This window comes from Acomys russatus, chromosome 32, assembly GCF_903995435.1.
Source record: "Acomys russatus chromosome 32, mAcoRus1.1, whole genome shotgun sequence".
NCBI classification, from domain to species: domain Eukaryota; kingdom Metazoa; phylum Chordata; class Mammalia; order Rodentia; family Muridae; genus Acomys; species Acomys russatus.
In genome coordinates, this window is record NC_067168.1 from 35985343 (window position 1) to 36009815 (window position 24473).

The 24473-nt window shown below is 40.5% G+C and overlaps 1 protein-coding gene and 1 pseudogene across 1 annotated transcript in view; one reads left to right on the top strand and one right to left on the bottom strand.

Moving 5' to 3' along the window:
• The window catches only part of Smarcc1 (SWI/SNF related, matrix associated, actin dependent regulator of chromatin subfamily c member 1), a 103982-nt gene that overhangs the window by 38814 nt on the left and 40695 nt on the right, over positions 1-24473 (top strand). The window contains exons 15-21 of the mRNA XM_051140784.1: positions 69-140; positions 4512-4625; positions 5436-5589; positions 6455-6568; positions 13347-13406; positions 17580-17838; positions 19918-20079. Of these exons, the coding sequence (XP_050996741.1) occupies positions 69-140; positions 4512-4625; positions 5436-5589; positions 6455-6568; positions 13347-13406; positions 17580-17838; positions 19918-20079 (935 nt within the window). The remainder of the gene's footprint in view (positions 1-68; positions 141-4511; positions 4626-5435; positions 5590-6454; positions 6569-13346; positions 13407-17579; positions 17839-19917; positions 20080-24473) is intronic.
• LOC127184496 (uncharacterized) lies at positions 3053-3145 on the bottom strand (annotated as a pseudogene).

Genomic DNA, 24473 nt, shown 5'->3' on the forward strand with positions numbered 1-24473 from the left:
TAGCTCATATTTTAAGATTTTTTTTTTTTCAGTAAGCAATTTCAATCTGCCTATCTCTTTTCTTTCAGTATTCATGTGATTGAACGGCGTGCTCTTCCTGAGTTTTTTAATGGAAAAAACAAATCCAAGACTCCAGAAATGTGAGCCCAGTGTTTTGTAGACCTTTCTTGTGTTAATAGTATGGATTTGCTGCTTTAGTTTTATGTAAATGAGTGTTTACCTATATGAATATGTGTTCCATGTGTCCACAGTGCCAATGAAGGCCCGAAGAGGGCATTGGTTTTATTGAAACTCGGGTTATGCTGGTCCTATAGATGGCAGTGAAGCAGGCTGAAGCTTGTTCTGTGAGCTGGTCAGGCAGAGCAGAGATGGGTGTCGTGGGTTCTATAGGCTGCGGGGAGACTGGGCCAAGTTTTGGAGGCCAGCTGAGGAAGGCTTTGTCCTGAGATCCGGTCATGCAGAAGGCCTCCTCTGCATGGAGGGAGCTTTCTGCTCCAATCTCCCAGCTTGTGGGAGTACAGAGCACCCAGCACTTAGCTAAAATGAAGCACCTTGAATCTGAGTCTCTTCCAGCAGGGGAAAGGAGGCATGGACTTAAAAAAAGGCCGGATAGCTGAGGCTCTTGGTCAGCATAAAAACAGCTGAGAGTTGAAGAGCCAGGTTTCAATTCATTAAACTAATGTTCTAACCAACAAAGACAGGGAGCTAGGGTGAAGGAGAGACCAGAGAGTGTGCCCCCCCACCCCAAGACCCCTGGGTTTTAAGCCATGGGCATATAAATTGTAGGAGGCATACCCAGGGCTTGCCTCTGGATTGATCCAGGGCAGCTTTGGTACTTGTTTCTTCAAAGAGCCAGTTTTTGATAACATTTTAGCCTGAAGTCTGTGCAGTTTGTTTTGAAATGTGTCTCTGCAAGGAACTAGCCTTTGACACTTTTTTTGTCTAAGGTCTTGTGGATTGCCCCCAGCAAGTAGGAGACACCCTCCTGTTTCCAAGCTTAGAGCTTACCTGGTGGGTTGTCTCACCTCCATCTACAAATGGAGGCCTACAGTGCTACAGGTTATGAGCCAATCCTGAGTTATCTGCTAGACCAGCAACAAATGCTTTTAACGACTGAGCCTTCTCCCCACTGTTCCTGATTCTTACAATACAATTCTCACTTGGTTGTTACTGCTTTTTATCTTTAATTTATAAGTAGTGTATACCACTTATATCTTATTTTTACACCATCTTAACATCAAAAGAATTTTTTTTAATTTATTTAAAAATTTTTTCGCTTTGTACATCCTAGTCATAGCCCCCTCCCTAGTCTCCTCCTGGTCTCCCTCTCCCTTTCCCCTACGCCCCTCCCATAGTCCTCAGAGATGGGGAGCCTCTCTTCACTATCAGCTGACCCCATCCTATCATGTCTCTTCAGGACTGCCTGCACCCTCTTTCTCTGGAGCCAAGGGGAAGTGATCAAAGAGCAGGCAACAGAGTCCATAGCCGGGATCTTCCTTGCTTCCCTTATTGGGGGACTGCTATGGAGACTGAGCAGGGGGCCTAGGCCCTTTCCATGCATGGTCCTTGTTTGGTGCATATGTCTTCTGTCAGTGCCAGCCCTCCTGGCCCCAGATTTGTTGACTCTGTTGGTCCTCTAGTGGAACTCCTGTCCTCTCCAGGTCCTTCTATTCCCCTACTCTTCCATAAGACTCCCTGCTCTCTGCCCAACGTTTGGCTCTGAGACTCAGCTTCTGCTTCGATCTACTTCTGGGTGGAGTCTTTCAGAGGACCTCTGTGGTAGGCTCCCATCCTGTTCCCTGTCTTCATCAGCTCTAGAATTAAGTATCCTCTCTAGGGTCGTCTTTGTTAATTAGCTTCTTTAGGTCTGTGGATTGTAATATGGTCACCCTGTATTATATGGCTAATATCTGCTTATAAGTGAGTATATATATACCATGTGTGTCCTTCTGGGTCTGGGTTGCTTCACTCAGGATGATCTTTTCTAGCTCCATCCATTTGCCTGCAATTTTCATGATGTCCTTGTTTTTTTGATAGCTGAGTAGTATTTGATTGTGAAGATGTACCACAGATTCTTTATCCATTCTTCGGTTGCGTGCCATCTGTGTTGTTTCCAGTTTCTGGCTATTACAAATAAAGCTGCTATGAACATAGTTAAGAAAATGCTCTGTTGTACGGTGGAACATCTTTTTGCTATATGCACAGAAGTGGTATATAGCTGGGTCTTGAGGTAGAGCTATTCCCAGTTTTCTGAGAAAGCGCCTGATGGGTTTCCAAAGTGTTTGTACTCCCACTAGCAATGGGGGAGTATTCCCCTTTCTCCACATCCTTGTCAGTACGTGCTGTCACTTCAGGATTTTTTTTTTTTTATCTTAGCTATTAAGATGGAATCTCAGAAGAGGGCATTTGTGTCTCTGGAGTTACAGACAGTTTTGAGTGTCACCATGCAGATGCTCCTCTGGTCTACAAAGTGAGTCTAGGACAGCCAAGGCTACACAGAGAAACCCTGTCTCAAAAAAAATGGAATCCCAGCACTCAGGAGGCAGAGGCAGGTGGATCGCTGTGAGTTTGAGGCCAGCTTGGACTACAAAGTGAGTCCAAGACAGTCAAGACTACACAGAGAAACCCTGTATCAAACCCCCCCCCCAAAAAAAAAATGGAATCTCAGAGTTATTTTATTTTGCATTTCCCTGATGGCTAAGGACATTAAGCATTTCTGTAAGTGCTTCTCTGCCATTTGATATTCTCCTGTTGAAAATTTTCTGTTCAGCTGTTTTTTAAAAATTGGATTATTTGCATTGTTGTTTAAGTTTTTGAGTTCTTTATATATGTATATTGGATGGAGGGCTGGTGAAAATCTTTTCCCAGTCTGTAGACTGTCATTTTGTTTTAATAAGTGTCCTTTGCTTTACAGAAGCTTTTCAGTTTCTTGAGTTCTCATTTGTTAATTGTTGATCTTAGAACCTGAGCTGTTGTTGGTTTTCTGTTCAGGATGTTGTCTCCTGTGCCAGTGAGTTCAAGACTTTTACCCACTTTCTCTTCTAAGAGACTTAAAAATATGGAATGCTTCATGAAATTGTGTTTTATCCTTATATAGGGGCCATGGTAATCTCCATCATTCCAATTTTAGTATATGTGCATGCATGTCAGTTCTGGTGCTGAACCTAGTAAATGGTGTTTAGCAGTTTGTCATGATAGCTTTTTGTATGTGTGTGCCTTTTTTGGCTGTGCTGCATGGGTAGAGGGAATTCCACACTAAGTTTCTCTGTGTAGCTTTGGCTGACCTGGAGCTTACTCTGTAGACCAGACTTCTGACTCAGAGATCTGCCTGCTTCTTTTTCTGTTGTTAGGATTTGCATGTATTCATATATGATGACCTTTATCTGTATAATTAATTATTAGTTAAGGCTTTGATATAGGAGCATTTAGGTGCATTTGAGTTAAATCGCATTTCTCAAAGCATTTGCTTTTGCACTAGAATTAGAAATAACTGATAGGAGTTTGTGTGTTCGGAAGTATAGTCTTTTCCTTGTATAGTCTTTTCCTTGTGACCAGTTGTTAATAAGTTTCTAGAAACTTGGGTGGTTGTTTTGTTTTTGTTTTTTAATTTAAGGTCTTGCTATATAGACCACAACAGCTAAGAATTCATAATTATCTGCCTTCTTCTTCTTCCTGAATGCTGGGATCAAAGGTGTGCACCACCATGCCTGGCCTGCTTCTCAAAATTCTTACCTCTGCAATTAATTCACAGCTGTCCTTTTCTTTTGCTTGTATGCAAAACATTGTCAGTAGATGCTATGATTCTTAACACTCTTGATGTTTTTGTTTTGAGACAGGGTTTCTCTGTGTAGCCTTGGATGTCCTAGACTCGCTTTGTAGACCAGGCTGGCCTTGAACTCACAGTGATCCGCCTGCCTCTGCCTCCCGAGTGCTGGGATTAAAGGTGTGTGCCATCATACCCCTCTAACACTCTTGATTTTTAAAAAGCTTCAGTGCACTGTGGAATCCGCTGTGACTAGGATACACAGTTTTTTTTTTTTTTTTAAATGCTTTTGTCTTATGCTGAATTTGATCTCTGTTTGTCTGGCTGTCTCTGAATGGATTGCCTGTGTAGGCTTATTGCTGTGTCAAAGACAAGTCCTTAGGTGGGAAGTGAGTGTGACCTGAGAGTGAGAGCATAGATCCTAGATTGAGTTCTGAGGGTCACTTACTCATGTAAGTGGAGTGATGAACCTTGTTTTATAGATCGATTTGACATATCAGGTGAGGCACTTCACACAGTGCGTAGCAACCAAGACTAGATTATATCAGTGTTTAGGTTACCTGATGTGCTGTTACAATATGGTGTACTCTTGTTTTTGCATCTTACTTGTTCTGAATTTACTTGAAGTGTAAATATTTAGTACACCACCAGTTTTGGTTGCTGTTGTCAAAAATTTTTAGTTTTGGATTTGGGAATATTTTATCCAAGAGATGCAAATCTACCTTATTATTTTGGCCTTCTTTTTAAGATACTTGGCGTATCGGAATTTTATGATTGACACATACCGTCTAAACCCCCAAGAATATTTAACCAGCACCGCTTGTCGGAGAAACCTGACTGGAGATGTGTGTGCTGTGATGAGGTAAATGTTTGACTTTGATCCTGTATCACAGGTGGTTAGTGACGCATTGCTGTTTTATATCTATCCAATTTTGAATTTAAGATTTTTGTTACTTTTATTCACATGTATCATGTGGGCCCAAGGTGAGCTTGAAGTCCAGAGGTGTGCATTGGAGCTGTGAGCAGTTAGGAATGGCCTGACATGGGTGCTGAGAGGCATGAAGGAGTTGTCCTCATCAGACCAGTTTAATTGGATGCCTTCTTCATAGCGCTCACAATGATTCTGCACTTTAGTATTCACTTTTGCCGTCTATGTTTTATCGTTTGTATCTTTTGTTTCATGGTCAGATTATAAAATGACAAGAGATTTAGGTGGGAGGTGTATAGTCCATCCCAGAACAGAGTTTAACTTTGGATTTTTTTCTCTGAATTGAGTCAGAGCATTTGTTCTCTGTTTTCTGTGACTTAAACTATTATTGGTGGCCATGGTGGTACACACCTTCCATTCCAGCCCATGGAAGGCAGGAAGGCAGAAGTCTGTATTTTCAAGGCCAGCCTGGGCCTCATAGTGAGGTGCCAGAGCTGTATAGAAGTGCCACCTCAAAAACAGAAAGAACAGCAAGCACCCTCATTTATGATCAGAGTCATCTGACACTGGCCTCAGTTTAGAAGTTGTGTATTCTCCCTAAGCAGCACCGAGGTACTGGGCTGGATGGTGATGTGCACAGAACATGTTTTCTTCCTTCTACTTTGCTTCTTAATTGCATGATTATGGGTTCACAAGTGAGTCTGGTTCAGTAGGTTGTAATGTGCAGAACGTGTTATTTTTCAGGGTCCATGCTTTCTTAGAGCAGTGGGGTCTTGTTAACTACCAAGTTGATCCAGAAAGTCGACCCATGGCAATGGGACCTCCTCCTACTCCTCATTTCAACGTGTTGGCTGATACACCCTCGGGGCTTGTGCCTCTGCATCTTCGATCACCTCAAGTAAGTTAGTGAGAACAGCTCTGCAGGTTTGCTTGGTGACCATTCTGGTGATAGGATAATTCTCTTAGAGCTGCTTCTTTGCTGATAGTTTTGGGGTTGTGGATCTTCTGTTTTTCATTTCTCCAAAATGTAAATGTTTTTAAGTCCACAGCAATACTTAAATATAATATTTAAGGTAATATTGTGCCACCTTATTTTTTTAAATTACAGAATTTATTGTTAATCTTTACTTCTTTGTCCCTTCGTCATCAATGTCGTAGTAAGTCAGCAGATAACACATAAACTTGTCATTCAGTCTATGTCTTAGAAATGTACATTTTAAAACCCTTATTAACTTCACTAATAATTTCAGAAGTAGACATGCATTGTTTTGAAAAGATTTGTGTGCCAAACAAATTATTACCAGCAGGATGGTCATAATTGTATTTCCTCTTCATTGTGTGAAAGAAAAATTGCCTGTCTTCTCTGGCTTAAGGGAACACCAGAAGTATTCGCCTTTTCATGTTGAGTTTATTTACAGTTAGTGTGGGGTGTATACTTGCTGGGGGTTTGTTATTGTTCTGATTTTTAGGAAACTTGATCAAAAGTGGTTTCTTTTTCTTTGTTTTTTATTTCCTTTTTTGAGACAGAGTCTCAACTGTGGAGTTCTGACTGTCCTGGAACTCACTAAGTAGACCAGGCTAACTTCGAACTTACTGAGATCTGCCTGCCTCTGCCTCCCAAGTGCTGGGATTACAGGTGTGTACCACCATGCCTAGAGGACTAAGAGAGAGTTAATAGCCAGTGTTAAGTAACTTTAAAACCTCTGTCCCCTTGAATTTGAACAGGTAAATATAGTGGTTTTTGTCACTTATGTGCTTCATAGGTCCCTGCTGCTCAACAGATGTTAAATTTTCCTGAGAAGAACAAGGAAAAACCAATTGATTTACAGAACTTTGGTCTCCGAACTGACATTTACTCCAAAAAAACACTGGCAAAGGTAAAGACTTGTTAAATCCACATGGACTTCCCATCTCAGATCTTTTTTCTCTTCTAACAAGCCCGTCTTTCACAGGTTCCAACGAGGTTTCTTCTGAGGTCTGCTGCATCAGCAGCCAGCTATATGATTAGCAGATAGATACTTAAAAACAACTGCAAAAGGAGTTTTGAGTTTTTTGTTTGTTTTGTTTTTTGTTTGTTTTTTAAGACATGGTATCTCTTTAGTCCTGGATTCACTTTGTAGACCAGGCTGGCCTCGAACTCAGAGATCCACCTGCCTCTCTTCCTTCTGAGTGCTGGGATTAAAGACGTGCGCCACCGCTCCTGGTTACAGACAGTATTTTTGAGGGTAGTACAATTTGAAAAGTAATAGAACATATACCAAGAATCATGTCACAACGTTGTGAGCCAGCAGACCATTCAGATTACAGAACAGGTTAGTGGGTTGAAAGCTGAGTTTAGTTACTGAAGCACTAAGGAAAAAACAGCTGGATTATGGTGAAGAAACGACAAAACAAAAACAAAGGCAAGAGACATGTCAACAGTCAAAATAATTTATGTCAGTGAAAGAGAAAAAGGTGAAGGAATAAGATTGGTAACAATTCTGGAAGTAATAAAAAGATATACATTCAGAGACTGGCAAGTGGCTCAGCACTTCACAGTATTGGGAACCATGCCTGATAGCCTGAGTTCAGATCTGAAGCGCACACATAAAAGCCGAAGAAGGAATATTTTGGCACCTTCTTGCAGCTAGAAGGGAAAAGGCAGGAGAATCCCTGTGGCGCTTGCAGGTCCAGCATCCTGGAGTAAGCAGCATACAGGAGGAAAAGGGACATTGCCAAAAACAAAATGTAGGCTGAGGGTCTTCTGACCTCCACGTACACACTGTCACAGATGAATACACACAGCACACCTTGTTCAAAAATAAATCAATACAGTTTTAAAACTATGAGAAAAGCAAAATGAGGAGGGTAATTATATGGGTAAAGAAAGAAATTGGGGCCCAGGAGAGATGGCTCAGAGGTTGAGAGCACCGGCTGCTCTTCCAAAGTCTGGAGTTCAATTCCTAGCAACCACATGGTGGTTCACAATCATCTTCTGGTGTGAAGGTGTACAATCAGGCAGAACACTGAATATATAATAAATAAATCTTCTTAAAAAGAAAAGAAATTGTATTTAAAGACATAATAAAACTGATGGCTGATTTGCAACATCAATGATAGAAGGACCAATACTATTGTAAAGTAATAAAAAACTCATTTTGGAAACATGTATTAAGTAATCGGTTAAAAATAAGATGTTTAAAAGTACATACTAATTATTTTATAAAGTCATAACTCATTTAGGAAATTTTATTAAGTAGTTAGTGGAATAGAAACTAGATGTTTAAACGTGTAAAAGTTGCCATTAGCATTGTGCAAAAAAACAAAACAAAACAAAAAAACCAAATACACCAAGTTGCTCAGTATGAAAAGAAGTGAGCCCTGATATACTATTAGTGGCTCAGAGCGTAGGGCAGCACCCCAAATCTACCCACCTTTCTGAGTTACCCAGAAAAAAAACAAGTTTTCACTTTGTTTAGATCCCTTTTCTTAGCAAATATTTACTTAACACTTCTCACTAGTCTCTTGATTTGGGCTTCTTTTTTCTGTCCCTAAAAGTTCCCATTGCTCCCTCGTGGCTAACCTCCATTCCACCTTAACTCAAATTGCATAGGTTTATGTCCTTTAATTAATTTTCTTTTAAAGTTTATATAGTTTAAACTGTTTAGTATTATATATTTATGGGTGTTTTACCTGCATCCATATCTTTGTACTTCGTGCTTACAGATGCCAGAAGAGAATGTTGGATGCTCTGGAACTTACGTTAGAAGCTGGTTGTGTGCTGGGAATTGAAGCTGGGTCATTAGATAGGCAGCGTGCTCTTACTGCTGTGCTGTCTCTCCAGCCCTGTTTATTTTTATGTGTCTGAGTGTTTGGAGCATGTTGTGGACTATATTTGTGGACCTATCTGGTACAAATAGGTCAAACTAGAGTCAGAAGCGCTTAAGAGCTGCCATGTAGGTGCTGGGATAACCACCCAGATCCTCTAGAAAAACAGCCAGTGCTCTTAACCCTTGAGCCATCTCTCCAGCCTTTTCGATTATAATTTACCAAAGTACATTGATGAATAAAGTATGCGTGAAAGGTCAATATATGAATCAGTACAGAATAATTTTTTGCTCTATGTAGTGACACACCGTTGAGCTCTTTACAGAAAGAAGTAACAGTAAGTGTTTAGGTCCATGACGTGTGGCTGTGAAAGACCATATCCATATATAGCACAAAGAACAGGAAGTAGAAATAGAAGTGTAATCTGTGGAAGTACCTACATTTTATATGAAATACAATAATGTTAATTGAAAGTAGGCTGACAAATTACAAGTTAACGTTCTACATCTTAACACAGCTATTTAATAAAAACATAATCTTATGGTGACTAACACATACCGTCTCAGCCCTAAGGCAGGCAAAGGCAAGCTTGATGAAGGCTGGCCATAACGTTGTGAGTTTGAAGTCAGCCAGCCGTGCCATGGGACCAGCCATGCCGTGTGACTACTTGTCTTCCTTCCTTCATTCCTTTGTTGTTTGTTTTTCTGAGACAGGGTTTCTCTGTGTAGCCTTGGCTGTTCAGGACTCGATTTGTAGACCAGGCTGGCCTGGAATTTGCAGAGATCCGCCTGCCTCTGCCTCTTGAGTGTTGGGATTACAGGTGTGTGCAACCATGCTCAGCCTGAGAGTGTTACAGTATTTTGTATCCTGTTGGCCTACAAAGCAAATAACTGACACAGGGAGCCTGAAGTGTACTTTAAAGCTCCCAGCACTTCGCCAGGCAGAGTCTGAACTGATTCTAATCTACTCATAAACTAAACAAACTACTCTAAACCTTATAACATACATATATTCCAAACACTTGCCACTATGACCCCTGGGCCGGTCAGCGTCCAGTTCCCACCGTCCTCCTCCAATAGTCAAAAAAACCTCTCCCTCTTCAACCATCAAACTTTTCTCCTCTCTTCGAGGAAGTCCCACCTTCCACTTCCTGTCCTTCTGCCCAGCTGATTGGCTAAACAGTGCTTTATTGATGGTTGATACATTCACTCAGCATTCCTCCATAAGAATGCTTTTAAAAACAGAAAAGAATTCTTACTTCAACATAGAAGGATACAATATAGGGAGCATTTAAAAAAGAGTAGAAAATAGGAAGGACAATAGATTCTTAAATGACTTGAGAAATAGTAACATATGTCTATGTGTGCTCACATCCTCCCCCTTTAGCCCCTGCTGGAGATTGTGCTTGAGTTTCCTAGATGCTGGGCCAGGGCTCCACAGTTGAATCCCAGCTCTGCAGATGATGTTTTAGTTTTTATTTTTAAGCATTTTACTTACAGGTGTATTGTGTGCCATTTGCATGCAAGGTCCTCTGAGTCCAGAAGATGGCATCAGATCAGATCAGATCAGAACTGTGAACAGATCTGTGAACCACCGTATGCTAATTATGGAACCTGGGTCCTGGAAAAGCAGCCAGTGATCCTGACTATTGACTTCTCTCTCAGCTCTTCTCTTACATACATTTTTATTTTCTTGCATACAGTTTTTTTGTTTGTTTTGTTTTGTTTTCTGAGACAGGCTCTCTCTGTGTTAGCCTTGCCTGCCCTGGACTTGCTTTGTATACCAGAACTCACAGCAATCCGCCTGCCTCTACTTCCTGAGTACTGGGACTAAAGGCGTGCGCCACCACGCCCGGCCTTGCATACAGTTTTAATACTTCATTGAAACAGCGAAAACTGTCAACTTTAAAAAAAAAAAATCAAGGACAACAGTGCCTTCCAAATACTTGAGTATAGAACATAAACTCAAAAGTAAAACAAGAGAAGATACACCTACAAACACCTCAGAGCTGGTGCATTGAAGTTATTTTAACACATTTCCTGGTGATAAAATAGGCATAAATGAGAAGGCATAATATTTTCCATATATATACATATATATTTATATATTAGTGCTATTTCAAACAAAAATGAAAAACAACTGTATATCTAAACCTCTGTCACCAGGTAGTTGAATGTATTCCCCAAAACAACACTCTAGATCAGCACTGCACTGGTAAACCTGTAGCAAATGCACCAGAAATAATTCTAGTAAACATAGACTCTACCAGAAATTAAGAATCACGTAAAGATGACCATACATATCCAATTATTGATAGATATATACCTAATATCCTTGGGCATAAAAACAAAATATGGGAACAACTGTAGAATTGACAAAATGTAAATAACTTAAATGTTAGTCATTAGTATAGTTTTTGGTTTGTTCAAGCAATGTAGTAGTGCAACACAAAATCCATTCCCAAAACGTCATGGTTGCTCAAGCTTGTCCTTCAAGCATGTAGCCTTTGTTAGAGACTAATAAAGTAAGAGTCATTCTTTAAAAATTAAAGATAAAGGAGTCTGGAGAGGTGGGTCAGCAGATGAGAGCACTGTCTGTACTGCTCTGGTAGATGTTCTGAGTTTACTTCCCAGCACTCACTTGCTATTTAACAAGTGTCCATCCCTGTGATTCCAGGGGATCCAACTCGGGGATTCTGGCCTCTGGATACCACGTGTGCAGGTCCCAAGAACTATAGTTATAAATGGGTGTGTGCTGCCATGTTGGTGCTGGGAACTGGGCTTGAATGTTTTGGAAGAGCAGCCAGTGCTCCTAACACTAAGCCATCTCTTTAGTCTCTTTTGCCATTTTTAGCAAAAAGTTTTGTTTTGGGGTGTGTGTGTTAGTAGGAACACTTTATCTGCATAAGTGATGTGTATATAGGTTACACTTGTATGTCTGGTGTCCCAGAGGTCAGAATTAGGCATTCCGTCCCTTGATCTGTAGTTAAAATCTGTGTTACCCCACTGTACTGGTGCTGGGAATTGGCCCTGATTCCTAAGAAACGGAGATGGTTACTGAGGCCTGCCCATCAGAGTTGTCAGTTCTAGGTTGTATAATTGCCCCTGGTTTTCTTCGGTTTGGTTCCTTCTGAAGTAACATAAAATGGTTTTAAAATATATTTTATTAATTTATTCATATTATATCTCAGTGGTTTTCCCATCCCTTGTGTCCTCCCATTCCTCCCTCCCTCCCATTTTCCCCTTACTCCCCTCCCCTATGACTGTGACTGAGGGGACCTCCTCCCCCTGTATATGCTCATAGGGTATCAAGTCTCTTCTTGGTAGCCTGCTATCCTTCCTCTGAGTGCCACCAGGCTTCCCCATCCAGGGGACATAGTCAAATATGGGGCACCAGAGTTCATGTGAAGTAAGATAAAATGCTAATGATTTGTTTGGCAGTCTGGTTGATGAAGAAGTTCCTTTGTCTTAAGACACTTCTAAGTGCACATTAGCAATATATTGTCAGTCACAGTGCATCTTTTAATAAAACTGTTCATTGGGACTAAGGTTTTACCTCTGTGAGACTGTACTGCCTGTTAAGTCCAAGGCTCTGGCTTAATGCCTATGTACTACAAAACCAGAAAAACACACTTTTGGGAATTCTGGATATTTAGGTTAAAAACTGAATTTGGAGGGTTTTTGTGTTAGTTTTGTTTTTTGTTTTGTTTTTTGTTTTTTGTGACCAATTTTTTTTTTTTAATTTATTCTTGTTACATCTCAATGGTTTAGTTTTCTGTTCTACAAATTATCAGATACTGCAGAGTGTTTCACATACAGAAAGACATCCTATCATTTACACTGAGAAGCTTTATCAACACAAGGAAGTTATAGACTGGAAATTTTTTTCTATTCATACTTTACAATCTTTCAAAGGTTAGAGGAATCAAAGTAGGAAATTTTGTAATTTTTAAAGCGTATGTCTTTTGTGTTATATACATTTAAAAGTAGAGAATATTATCAGCCATTCCAGGTACCCTGTCCCAAATAAGTCTGTGTATGGAAGTTGGTCTGCAAATTAAGGGTTATGAATATATCTTCGATATCTTAAAGCATTCTATGTTCTCTTGCCATTGCTCAGGTGATTTACAATCTGTGTCCTAGTACCCGCTTTCTCTAGCCATGGATTGTCAAGAAAGAGGTCATGTGAGTTTACAGAATCACTTGGAGATGTGAAAGAAGTAGGTAGAGACAATAGGGAACTGTTAGGATTGGCATTAACAATCTGAGTATTTGGGGCAAAAGATTGCCCAGTGGTTAGGAACTTACTGTTGTTGCCAAGGACCTTGGTTTGTTTCCTAGCACCCACATGGCAGCGTACTGCGGTCTGTAGCTCCAGGTGCAGGGGACCTGCTGCTCTCTTCTGGCCGGTGTGTAGCACGTGCACATGTTGTTCACAGGTGCTCGTAGTTGAGTGGAGACTAGAGGTCAGCTTTTGGAAATCATTATTCTCCTTCCACCATATGCTTCTGGAGAATCAGACTAAAGTGTTGGGCCTGAAAGGGAGAGCCTTCCCCTCTCAATCTTCTGGCTGCCTCATAGGTTATGTTTGTGTAATTATAGATGATTTATCTTACTAATGAATTTGTAAGTTGTACATCTATCTTCTAAAGTCGAAATAACATGGAAGTATTTTCTGTGACTAATGACAAGAAGCTGTTGAAGCATGCCAATCCCTCTGTTAAAGTTGAAGGTTTGGAATGTTTGGTTATGAGGATAGAAGAGTATTTTGTGAGATTAAGGAAATCCTGCTTGAGTCCCATCTGTATTCATTTGTGATGAATAAATCATATCTGACTTTGTTTTCCAGAGTAAAGGTGCTAGTGCTGGAAGGGAGTGGACGGAACAGGAGACCCTTCTGCTCTTAGAGGTAAGCTACTCGGTGACACAGCCCGTACGCACAGTTGACGCGTGGAAGTTTTTATGCTGTTTTCTTCTTTCCCTCTCAAGTATAAATTTAAAAAGATGCTTTCTTGGTTTTCTTTGTTACTATTTTAAGTCATTCTAGTGTCTCTTTTGCTATCACCTTTTACAGTCAGAATCTTGACTAGCTGTATTTGTCGTGGACAGTGATTAAACAAGAGTGTTCAGTCCTCACTAGTGGACACAGCCTGTTGTCTAGTGCTGTTTGGAATCCTTGTGCCATGAGACGCTTAATTGTGCTACAGCTGCAAACAGCAACAGTTCCTTCTGCACACTGATGTTCTAAGTTCCTATCAGTTCTACCTTTAAGATTTATGCATGGGGCTTGAGAAATGGCTCACACATTAAATAACTAGGCTCACAATTAAAAACATGAGGTTAGTGGATTGTAAATAGAGGGTGAGGTAAGAACTCCTGAGCCACTGTTTACTCTGAACACACTGAGGAAGACTGTTTTTCCTCAAACAATAGTACATTTTCTTTGCTGTTGGGGTTGCTTTTTCTTTTAAGCAGGGAATGTCAACATTTTTATGAGGATTCCTTACCTAAGAAGAAATAAGGCTCAGCAATATTGTTTACCATTAACACCATCCATAAATGCAGTTTGTTTAGAGTAATCACTAGCTTAAATTTTGTATTTTTAGATATACACCCTCTAGCCCTACCATTTGAATTGGTGCCTCAGGATTGCAAGTTCTTTGCCTTCCACTGTTAGATAGGACAACTCTGTCTTTAAAACCTTTAAAGAAAAAAAAAAACATATATGCATATGCACACCCAGAGAGACAAAGAGCCAGGAATGGTGCTACATACCTGTAATCCTAGCATTCAAGAAGCTGGTCCACTTAGGCGACATAGGATGCTTTGCCTCAGAAACCAAAGCAAGTTTCTGTCTGTCCTTCCATATTTGCACCTTGGCCTTTGGTATACACAGTAGGAGTTTTGTTTTTCCAGACTTCAGAGCCATTAGTAAAGTCCTTTCTCTGCTTTAGACCAGAAGTCAAGACAATTGTGAACTTTTCAATAATCCCAACACTATGAGAAAGAAAGTTGGGGACTTTGTTGTTGCTTGCTTGCTTGCTTGCTTGCTTGCTTGTTTCACATGTGTGAGAGGGCATAACACTTCATGGGAGGCAGTTCTTTCTTTTCCCCATATGGGTTCCAAGGATAGAACTCAAGTACAGTCTTGGATGCAAGTCCTTTAAGCAACTGAGACAGATGACAGGCTTTATCACTATGGCATTCTAGCCAGTCAATGAGCTCCAGCTTGAGGGAGAGGCCCTGTGTCCAATCAGGAGGTGGGAACCAATAGTAGCCGATAACCTGTCATTGACCTCTGGTTTCTGTGAGCATGCGTAGACATAGGCCTTCCTGTTCACACACCCATGGGAACATATATGTCCTCAAGCTTCAGGACCATAAACCAACAAAAATTATGAATTGAATTAAAATCAAATGAAATTTAGATTTGTCCCTAATAGATACATCTTCTTTTATTGGGGTTTATTTCTAACAGTATTTTTGGATATTTTTGAGACTGCCCGGTTTTGTTTATTTGTTTTGAGACCAGGCCTTTTTACATATCCGTGACCATCCTGAAACTATGTAGTCTAGCCTCAAAGTCAGAGATCTGCCTGCTTCTGCCTCCTGGGTACTGGGATTAAAGGCATGTTCTATCACACTCAGCCTCGCTATTTATTTATTTATTTATTTTACATTGGTGTTTTGCTGCATGTCTGTGAGAGGGTGTTGGATCCTCTGGAACTGGAGCTATAGACAGTTGTGAGCTGCCATGTGGTTGCTGGGAATTGAACTCAAGACCTCTGGAAGAGCACGTGTGCTCTCACCTGCTGAGCCATCTCTCCAGCCCCCACTTTTATTTTTAAATTAACTTAATTTGGGTCCTTGATTAAAGCATAAGTCCTGTGTCATTCTGGACGATTAATGTCTATATGTTCTCTTTATCATTTTTTAAAAAAGGAAATATCGGAAACATAATTTCAAGCTTTAAAATAACCAAAGGTAAAATGTCTATATAGGAGAGAAAAGAATATTGTTTGAAATGAATTTTATTATAAAAATAGAAGACATCTTTGATTTTGTTAATTGTTTTAAAATTTATTTTTATTTTATGTTTATTCGTGTATTGCTTGTGTGTTATGAGGGTGTCAGATTCCCCTGGAACTGAAGTTACAGATAGGTGTGAGCTGCCACATGGGTGCTGGGAACTAAACCTGTGTCCTCTAGAAGAGCAGCCAGTGCTGGGTTGTTTTTGTTTGTTTGTTTGGTTGGTTGGTTGGTTGGTTGGTTTGGTTGTTTTGTCTTTTGGGTTGTGGTTTTTTGTTTTTGTTTATTGAGACAGGGTTTCTCTGTTTAGCCTTGGCTGTCCTAGACTCATTTTGTAGACCAGGCTGGTCTCGAACTTACAGTGATCCACCTGCGTCTACCTCCCAAGTGCTGGGATTAAAAGCATGTGCCACCACATCCGCTCAAGCAGCCAGTGCTCTTAACCACTGAGCTCTCTCTCCAGCCCCTAGATTTGTTTTTTAATTACTGTATTAGGTCAAAGTGGAAAAGGTTATTCATAAATATCAAAATTATAGGCAACTCACAAAGTTTTATCTTGTTAGATTTTGATGTGCACTATGTGAGTAGTTCTTCCATTTTGAAACTTTAGTTCATTATCATCATGACAAGAGAGTTCTATATACACAGGCAGCCAAAAGAGATTGCCACACTAGGTCACACTTCCTCCAAGGAGGCCACACCTCCTAATAGTGGCATTCCCTGTGGGCCAGGCATTCAAACATGAGTCTATAGGGGGTATTCCTGTTCAAACTACCACAGCAGATAAGATTCCTCCTCTCTGTCTGTGTGCCGCCCCCCCCCTCCCCAATTTGGACATCATGTCTGAGGTGTTTTAAATTTTAGTGATAGGGAAAAAAAAATATCTGGACATAATGTTGCATTATTGGAAAGCCAGTTTTGTTTTGTTCTTCCTCCCCCCCCCCCCTTCATACAAGTTCTTGTGGTAGTTTATACATTTCAGTTGACACTTTGATTCAGCACCATGATAGATACTACAGGTAAAGTTAACTGGAATGTTTCCGATTCATTAAGGAGATCACAAGTGACATAGATAGGACCAAAAATATGCCAGTAGAATTGTGGAGTACAAGGTACACAGAGAAGCGTTGCTGTGCAGATCTGCATTAAGTGGGGAGCAGCCTTGGGACAGCACTGGGACACAAGGGTGAGCTGGCCCTAACTCATGTGCTGTAGGCAAGTTAACTGTACCTGTGTAGACAACTTAGAGCAGTGTTGTGGGATCTGACTAACCCTTCAGCCTGAGGAGGAGGAAAGGGGTGGCTCTGATTATGTTACCTTATCTGAAAGTTTTATGAAATGTGAAACCATTGAAAGCAGGAGAATTTGTTTTGAGTTAAATGTTTTCCAGCCTTATATAAAGGTATGGAAAAGCTTTTACTTTGGACACATGGGCCTGCTTTTAATTCTAGATGTCATGCAACTTTAGTGAGCCCTAAAAGGTTGTCTGAATTGGTTTATTCTTTATATTTCTTTTTCTTCCCCAAGCAGGGTTTCTCTGTGTAACAGCCCTGGCTTTTCTGGCCTTGCTCTGTAGACCAGGCTGACCTCAAACTCACAGTGATCTGCCTGCCTCTGCCTCCCTGAGTGCTGAGATTATAGGCCTGGGCCACCATGCCCAACTGTCTTTTTATTTTAATATGCAAATAACCATTTTTGTTATTATTTTGAAATGGGATCTTGCTTAGTCTGTTTATCTTCTAAACGTCTGCCTCAGTTTACTGAGCACTGGGGTTTAATGGTATGTGCCACTACAACTAGATCCTTACCCAAAATTTCTTAGAAATACTATCTATAGAATCTTAATAAGACAGGTGGTCTTGCATGCCTCTTTTCAGAGCACTCAGGAGCCTGGACCAGAAGGATTGGAAATTTAAGACCAGTTTATATGATATAATGAGACCCACAAAGAGGGAAAAACAAAAAACAACACAGAAAATACGTCTAATTTTTCCTTCCATTCTACTTCCTTGTTATTTTCTAGCAATGGTCTTTTGTTTATGTCTTGATGTAGGCTCTGGAGATGTACAAGGATGACTGGAATAAAGTCTCTGAACACGTTGGAAGTCGAACTCAGGACGAATGCATCCTCCACTTTTTGAGGCTTCCCATTGAGGACCCATACCTTGAAAATTCAGATGCTTCCCTTGGGCCGCTAGCTTACCAGCCTGTCCCTTTCAGCCAGTCAGGGAACCCTGTGATGAGTACTGTTGCCTTTCTAGCATCTGTGGTTGATCCTCGTGTAGCATCTGCTGCAGCAAAAGCAGCTTTGGGTATGTACTTCCTGTGGAAGCTTCCTCTCTAGCACTACAGTCTGACCTCATACTTAATATTATTAGCTGTGAGCTCAAGATTTGGTTCAAGTATATAAAGTGCCTTTTATGCAACATGAGGACTTCAGTTTGGATCTCCAAAGCCAGTCAGTGTAAAAGCTGGATCTTCCAGTGTGTTCTTGTATCATCTGGGAGACAGAGATGGATGGTCTCCCTGATTAGCCCCTCAGATACAGCATCTCAGAGATAAGATGGAGGGAGATGTGACAGAGAAACATCTGTGCTGATAGCAACCTTCGGTCTGTACATACGCCCACAAGAATGAGCTACCACAGACACAAGTATACCCCAACCCCCACCCCACATTCACAAATGTTTTAAAGTACAGTATCAAGTGTGTTATGCTCAGTTCTCTTATGTAAATCACAAAAACAAAAAACCCTAAACATGATGTACTTTGTAAAAATTATAAATAACTTTTTAGTGTATGAAAATATAGTTTGTAAGAGCATGTGTTTAAATTTTCTTTTTTTTTTTTTTTTTTTTTAGATTTATATGTACAGAATAGGGCACTAGATCTCATTATAGATGGTTGTGAGCCACCACGTGGTTGCCATGAATTGAACTCAGGACCATTGAAAGAACAGACAGTGCTCTTAATCTCTCCAGCCCTTTCTTTCACTCTTAAAATTGTGTGTGTGTTATGCAGTCATTTACCACGGTATATTTAGAAGGTCAGAGGACTAGCAGTGGGAGATTGGATTCCCTCCTCCCATGTGTGCCTCATGAATTAAAGTGACAATCTGGCCACAAGTCCCTTTTGCTGTTGAGCTACCTTGTTGGCCTATAGTTTTGTTTTGTTTTTGTTTTTTTAGAGATAGGGTTTCCTCTATGTAGTCTTGGCTGTCCTGGAACACTCTATAGACCATGGTGGATTCTGACCTCAAAGATCTGCCTGCCTCTCTCTCTCCCGAGTGCTGGGATTAAAGGCGTGCGCCGCCTCTTTCTTTGTTTTGAATTGGAAGCAGCTAGATGTGTTGTCATATACCTTTGAAATCCCAGCTTCCGAGAGGAAGAGGCAAAAGAACAAATTTGAGATTCAGCTTTGACTATAGTGGATCTTGTAACAAACTGCATACATGTACACACTTTTTTTTTTTCTTCTGAGACAAGGTTTTTCTGTGTAGCCTTAGTTGTCCTGGACTCACTCTGTAGGCCCGTCTGGCCTGGAACTCATAGAGGTCTGCCTGTCTCTGTCTCTCATTGTGCTGGGATTACAGGTGTGTGCTACCCAGCTACTTACACATTTCTTCACTCACGGAGGAAAAGAAGTGTTTTGTGAGTTGGGAGTGGTGGCACACAACTTTTATCCCAGCACTCAAGGCAGAGGCAGGCAGATCGCTGTAAGTTCGAGGCCATTGTGTCTATGGCAAGTCTAGGACAGCCAAGGCTACACAGAGAAGCCTTGTCTCAGAAAAAAAAGTGTTTTGTGGCATTAGGAAATTGATAGAGCTGCGGAATGGAAGCTGCTTAATATTTTTGCCATATACTGTTTATCTAGACATCTTTTATAGTGCAGGATTTATAGCTTGACCCCTGGTGTTTCTACAATTACCAGTTTAGTCAGAAGAGATGAAATTAACACTGCAATTTTAGTTGTGACCGCTAGATTTTTAAAAATCTTTTTAAAGGTGACTGGAGAGATGGCTCTGCAGTTAAAAGCACAGGCTGTCCTTCTAGAGGACCTGGATTCAATTTTCAGCACCCACATGGCAGCTCACAACTGTCCATAATTCCTGTTCTGGGGGATCCGACATCCCCATACAGACATACGCAGTCAGAACACCAATGTGCATAAAAGAAAAATCAATAATTAAAAATATTTTAAAGGTGTATTTAAGAAGGTACTATTATGTTTAGGATGAAAATCTGGCATAGTGATTGGATATTTTCATTTTACCCTTTGCCCCATAGTACTCATTGCAACCAAACTGATACTTTTGTGCCAGATAATCTAGGTCACGCAGGAGTAAACATCTGTGTAAAATGAAGATTCTATTTTCTTTGATCTTGAATCAGAGGAATTTTCTCGGGTCCGAGAAGAAGTCCCCCTGGAATTGGTTGAAGCACATGTCAAGAAAGTACAAGAGGCTGCGAGAGCCTCTGGAAAGGTAGATCCCACCTACGGTTTGGAGAGCAGCTGCATTGCCGGCACCGGGCCTGACGAGCCTGAGAAGCTTGGTGAGTCATTGCTGTGTCCATTGCTTGGTAACTAGGTGTTTATAGTTCCTGTCAGTGTACAAAATGAGAGTGTTCGCTTGCATTTACGCAATCAAAAGGATCAGTTGAGTATATACACTAAAAACCCTACTTTTTGTTTGTTTGTTTTGTTTTGTTTTTCCCCCTTCTCTCATACTCATGAGGTATGGGGCAAGAGGACGTGGCACAGAACAAGCAAGAACTGCAAACAATGCCTGGTAACTAAATAGTATCACAATTATGAAATATTTATGGCTAATGCTAGATCTAAGCTTTAAACATGTAAAGTAGTAAGAATGTCAAAGTTTGTCTTTTTTTTTTTCATGAAGAGAATTCCTACTCCTGAGGATTTTGTTCAGTCTTTTTCTTTCAGACAAGTTCTCATTATGTAGCCTACACTGAGCTACTCTTGTCTAAGTTTCCTAAGTGTAGGAATTACAAGTATTTACTACACTGAGGTTTAGAAACTGCTTACACCGTCACCCCTGTCCTTCTCAGGCCTAGTAATTTGTCTCTGCGTTTTGTCAGCAGTTCACATAAACTCCCAGCCTTTTGTGTCTCGCTGCTTTTGCTTAGCATGGTGTTCTCAAGGTTATTACATGGAGCCCTATTCAGCTCAGCGTTTCACTCTCTGCTCTCCTGAATAGTGAGCGCTGTGTTGATTCCTTTGCTTATCAGCTCAGACATTGGCCTTTACATTTCTTCTGCTTTTGTACGACATCTAAATAGGAGATACTCATTTTGTGAACATAGGATTTTGGGATTCTGCGGTACTTTATTTAGCTCTTTAAGAAGTGGTCAGACTTTCCTGTTGTGCCTGCATGTCTTATTTTTACCAACAATGTACAAAGGTCCCAATTTTTTTCAGCATTCTTGTTGGTATCTGTTTTGTTCTGACCATGTTTCTTAGATGTTGGCTCTTTTATTTTTTCAAATAATAATTTTTTTTTTAATTTAATGTACATTGGTATTTTGTCTGCATGTCTGTGTGAGGGGACTTAGAGACAGTTGTGAGCTGCCATGTAGGTGCTGGGAATTGAACCTGGGTCCTTTGGAAGAACAGCCAGAGCTCTTAACCACCAAGCCATCTCTCCATCCCTACTTCCTTTTTTTAAGACTTTATTTTTCAGAATAGTTTCAATTAAAATTTGAGGCTCAGTGATGTCAGCCCTCGTACTCACACGTCTCCTTCAGTGTCACGTCTGTTCTGTTTTGCCTATACATAGGAGCTTTGTCATATTCTCAACAGAGCTTAGCAAGATTTTGTTTTGAATTCATTGTCTGTCTATGATACTGGGAAAAACTAACACCTTGACAGTTTTATGCCGACTTCCTCATGAAAGTCATTCTTTAATCTTTGATTTCTACCACCTACATTTTTTAGTTTTTCTTCTTTCATCTTGTACACATTTGTTCCATTCATTTCAATTTTAGAGGCCTTGTATAAATACTTTTAAGGTTTACATTTTTAGTTCCTCATTTTTACATGCTGGTTACTATTATCCTGGTTGGGGTCCCCCCCCCTTTTTTTGTGTGTTAAAATGTGTGTGTGCACACTCCTGTGATGCATGTGAACTTTCCACGGCACACATTTGAAAGTCAAAGCACACCCCACATGCCAGTGCTTGCCTCTGCCTTTTCTGAGACCTCGTCTCTCGTTTATTACTCATGCTGCATACACCAGAGTAGCTGATTGCAGGACTGTGGGGATTCTTTTCTTTCTACCTGCCGTATTACCAGAGTATGTGCACTTCTGGGCCTAGCTTTGCACAGCTTTGAGACAAGGCCTCTCACTTCCCTGAAACTCAAAAAGTAGACTCAGCTGGCTAGCCAGTGAGCACAGGCACTAGCATAACAAGTAGGCTACACTTTGTCCAGCAGTTTTATGTCACTTACTGGGGACAGACATTTACTGATCAAGCTATGGCTCCAACTCAAACTATATACTTCTTATTATCCTTCCCTGCTCACTAGATAGCTTTGGCATCATTGTAATGTTAGAGGAAAGTGTTGAGTGAGGACTAATCCTCCAGTGTTGTACAAGATGGCTCAACGGGTAAACATGCTTGCTGCCAAGCCTGAAAACCTAGGTTCAATCCCCCGTATCTACATGGTAGGAGAAGAAAACCACCAATTCCTGCAAGTTACTCTCTGATACCTGTTCGTCTAGACCTATAAACATAGAAAAATAAATTTAGCGAAGTATTGATGTGTAGTGTCTGCCTCTTTGTTCTCATAGGAGCGAAAAATCTTCTACTCCGTCAGAATTATGGCTGATGTTTAAAGTAGAGCTTTTTTGGGAGGCTGTTATTTATCCAGTGGAAGGGTTTTCCTTCTTGTTATTTTGCCATGATTTTTTTTTTTTAAATCATGAGTTGTAATTTCAGCTTGTCAGTGCCTTTTCTGCATCTGTTTGAGAAGTGGCTTTTTAAAACCTTTTTGTTTATTTTTTGGTTTTTCAAAGTAGGGTTTCTCTTGTGTAGCACTGGCTAGCCTCAAACCCAGAGATCAGTCTGCCTCTACCTCCTGGGTGTTGGGATTAAATGTATGCACAACCACTGCCCGGCTTTTGTTAACATTTTAATATGAAATAATTATACTATATATAGATAAAAGTAGTTGATGTTTTCACAGGCTTGGTATTGTCCTTTGAATAAATTCTTTGAGATGTATCATTGCTTTATACATTGTTGGATTTTATTTTCTTAATATGTTGTTGACACTTTTTGTATCTGTGTTTATAAGGGGCACTTTGTAATTTTCTTACTATCTTTGTCTGTTTTGATATTCTTAAACCAGCTCTTTAGAATACATTAGGAAGTTTGTATTTTGTATCTTCTTTAGGAAACTAGAAAACTGCTATATTTCATTGTTTTTGTTTTTGTTGTTCTTGGGGTTTTTTGTTTTTGTTTTGTTTGTTGGTTTTTTGTTTTGTTTTGTTTTGTTTTGTTTTTTGGTTTTTTGGTTTTTTGAGACAAGGTTTCTCTGTGTAACCTTGGCTGTTCTGGACTCACTTTGTAGACCAGGCTGGCCTCGAACTCAGAGAGATCTGCCTACCTCTGCCTCCCAAGTGCTGGGATTAAAGGCGTGTGCCACCACCGCCTGGCTTGGTTTTTTGCTTTTCAAGACAGGGTTTCTCTGTGTAGCCTCAGTTGTCCTAGACTCGCTTTGTCGTTCAGGCTGGACTCGAACTCACAGCAATCCACTTGCCTCTGCCTTCGGAACTGGGCCACCAAGCCTGGCACTTTTTTTAAAATTTGAAAACGATACTATGCACTGTTAGTGGCTAAGAAAAAAGTAAAACATTTAAACATTTATGCTTAGTATTTGGAACAAAGAAATTCTATTCTAGCAAGGTTAAACTTAATAGTTCTAGATTTCTTGACTCCTAAGTGATTGCCTACACAGTATGCCAAGCATAGAGCAGACTAGCAACTACATTAGTATTGAGACTAAAAAGGTTGATCAATTTGATGTTGTTTTTTTTTTTTTTTTTAACTAATTATTTGCCAAGTGTTATGCTTTGATGTATATAGAGGCCAAAAGTAGTTTGCAGTTTGTTTTTGCCTTCCACCCTTTCATGACCTTTGGGTATCAAACTCTTAACTGCTTAGAGCCATCTCTCGAACCCCTGGTAACATACATCCTTAACAGTCTTTAATGTGGCAATGGGTAGAGAGTGCGGCTTGCAACAGTCAGTTCTTTTCCTTCCACTATGTGCGTGCTAAAGACCTGACTCAAGGCATCAGGCTGGGTGGTAAGTACCTTTACCAGCTGAGCCATCTTAGCAGTTGGAGCCCTTCTTCCTGAAGGACATAACTTCCTCATCAAGAAGGATAGCATGAGGATGCACGTTCAGGGGCCAGCAAGGGTCTGCTCTGTTCAGTTGCACAGATTGACAAGTTCATCCCAGCATTTGAGGATGTGTGGATAAAACAAAATCACAGAATTATTGAAGAAGCACTCCACATAGCAAGTATTGCTGTAACAGGGAGTGCAGGGGTAGATGTAGTTTTAGACTAAGGAAGGCTTTCCAGGGGAAGTGGGGTTGAGCTAAAGAGTGTTGGGAACGTGTAGAGTGTCTGTTCCGTTGACCAGTAAGGCCAAAGGCACAGAAACAGCGAGGAGGTTATTTAGAGTGGGAAATAAACTTGGTGGCCAGAGTACCAAGTTCTTATTCAGCTATGAAAAGAGTAGCCCCACAAACTGGCTGTGGTGGCGCACACCGTTAATCCCAGCACTGGGAGGCAGATCTTCTTGAGTTTGAGGCCAGCCAGGTCTATTATATAGAGAAATCCTGTCTCAAAAAACTAAAGACAAAAAAATTAAAAGAAAAAAGAGAAAAGCCCACAATGGTAGATGCAGATAGAACGTAA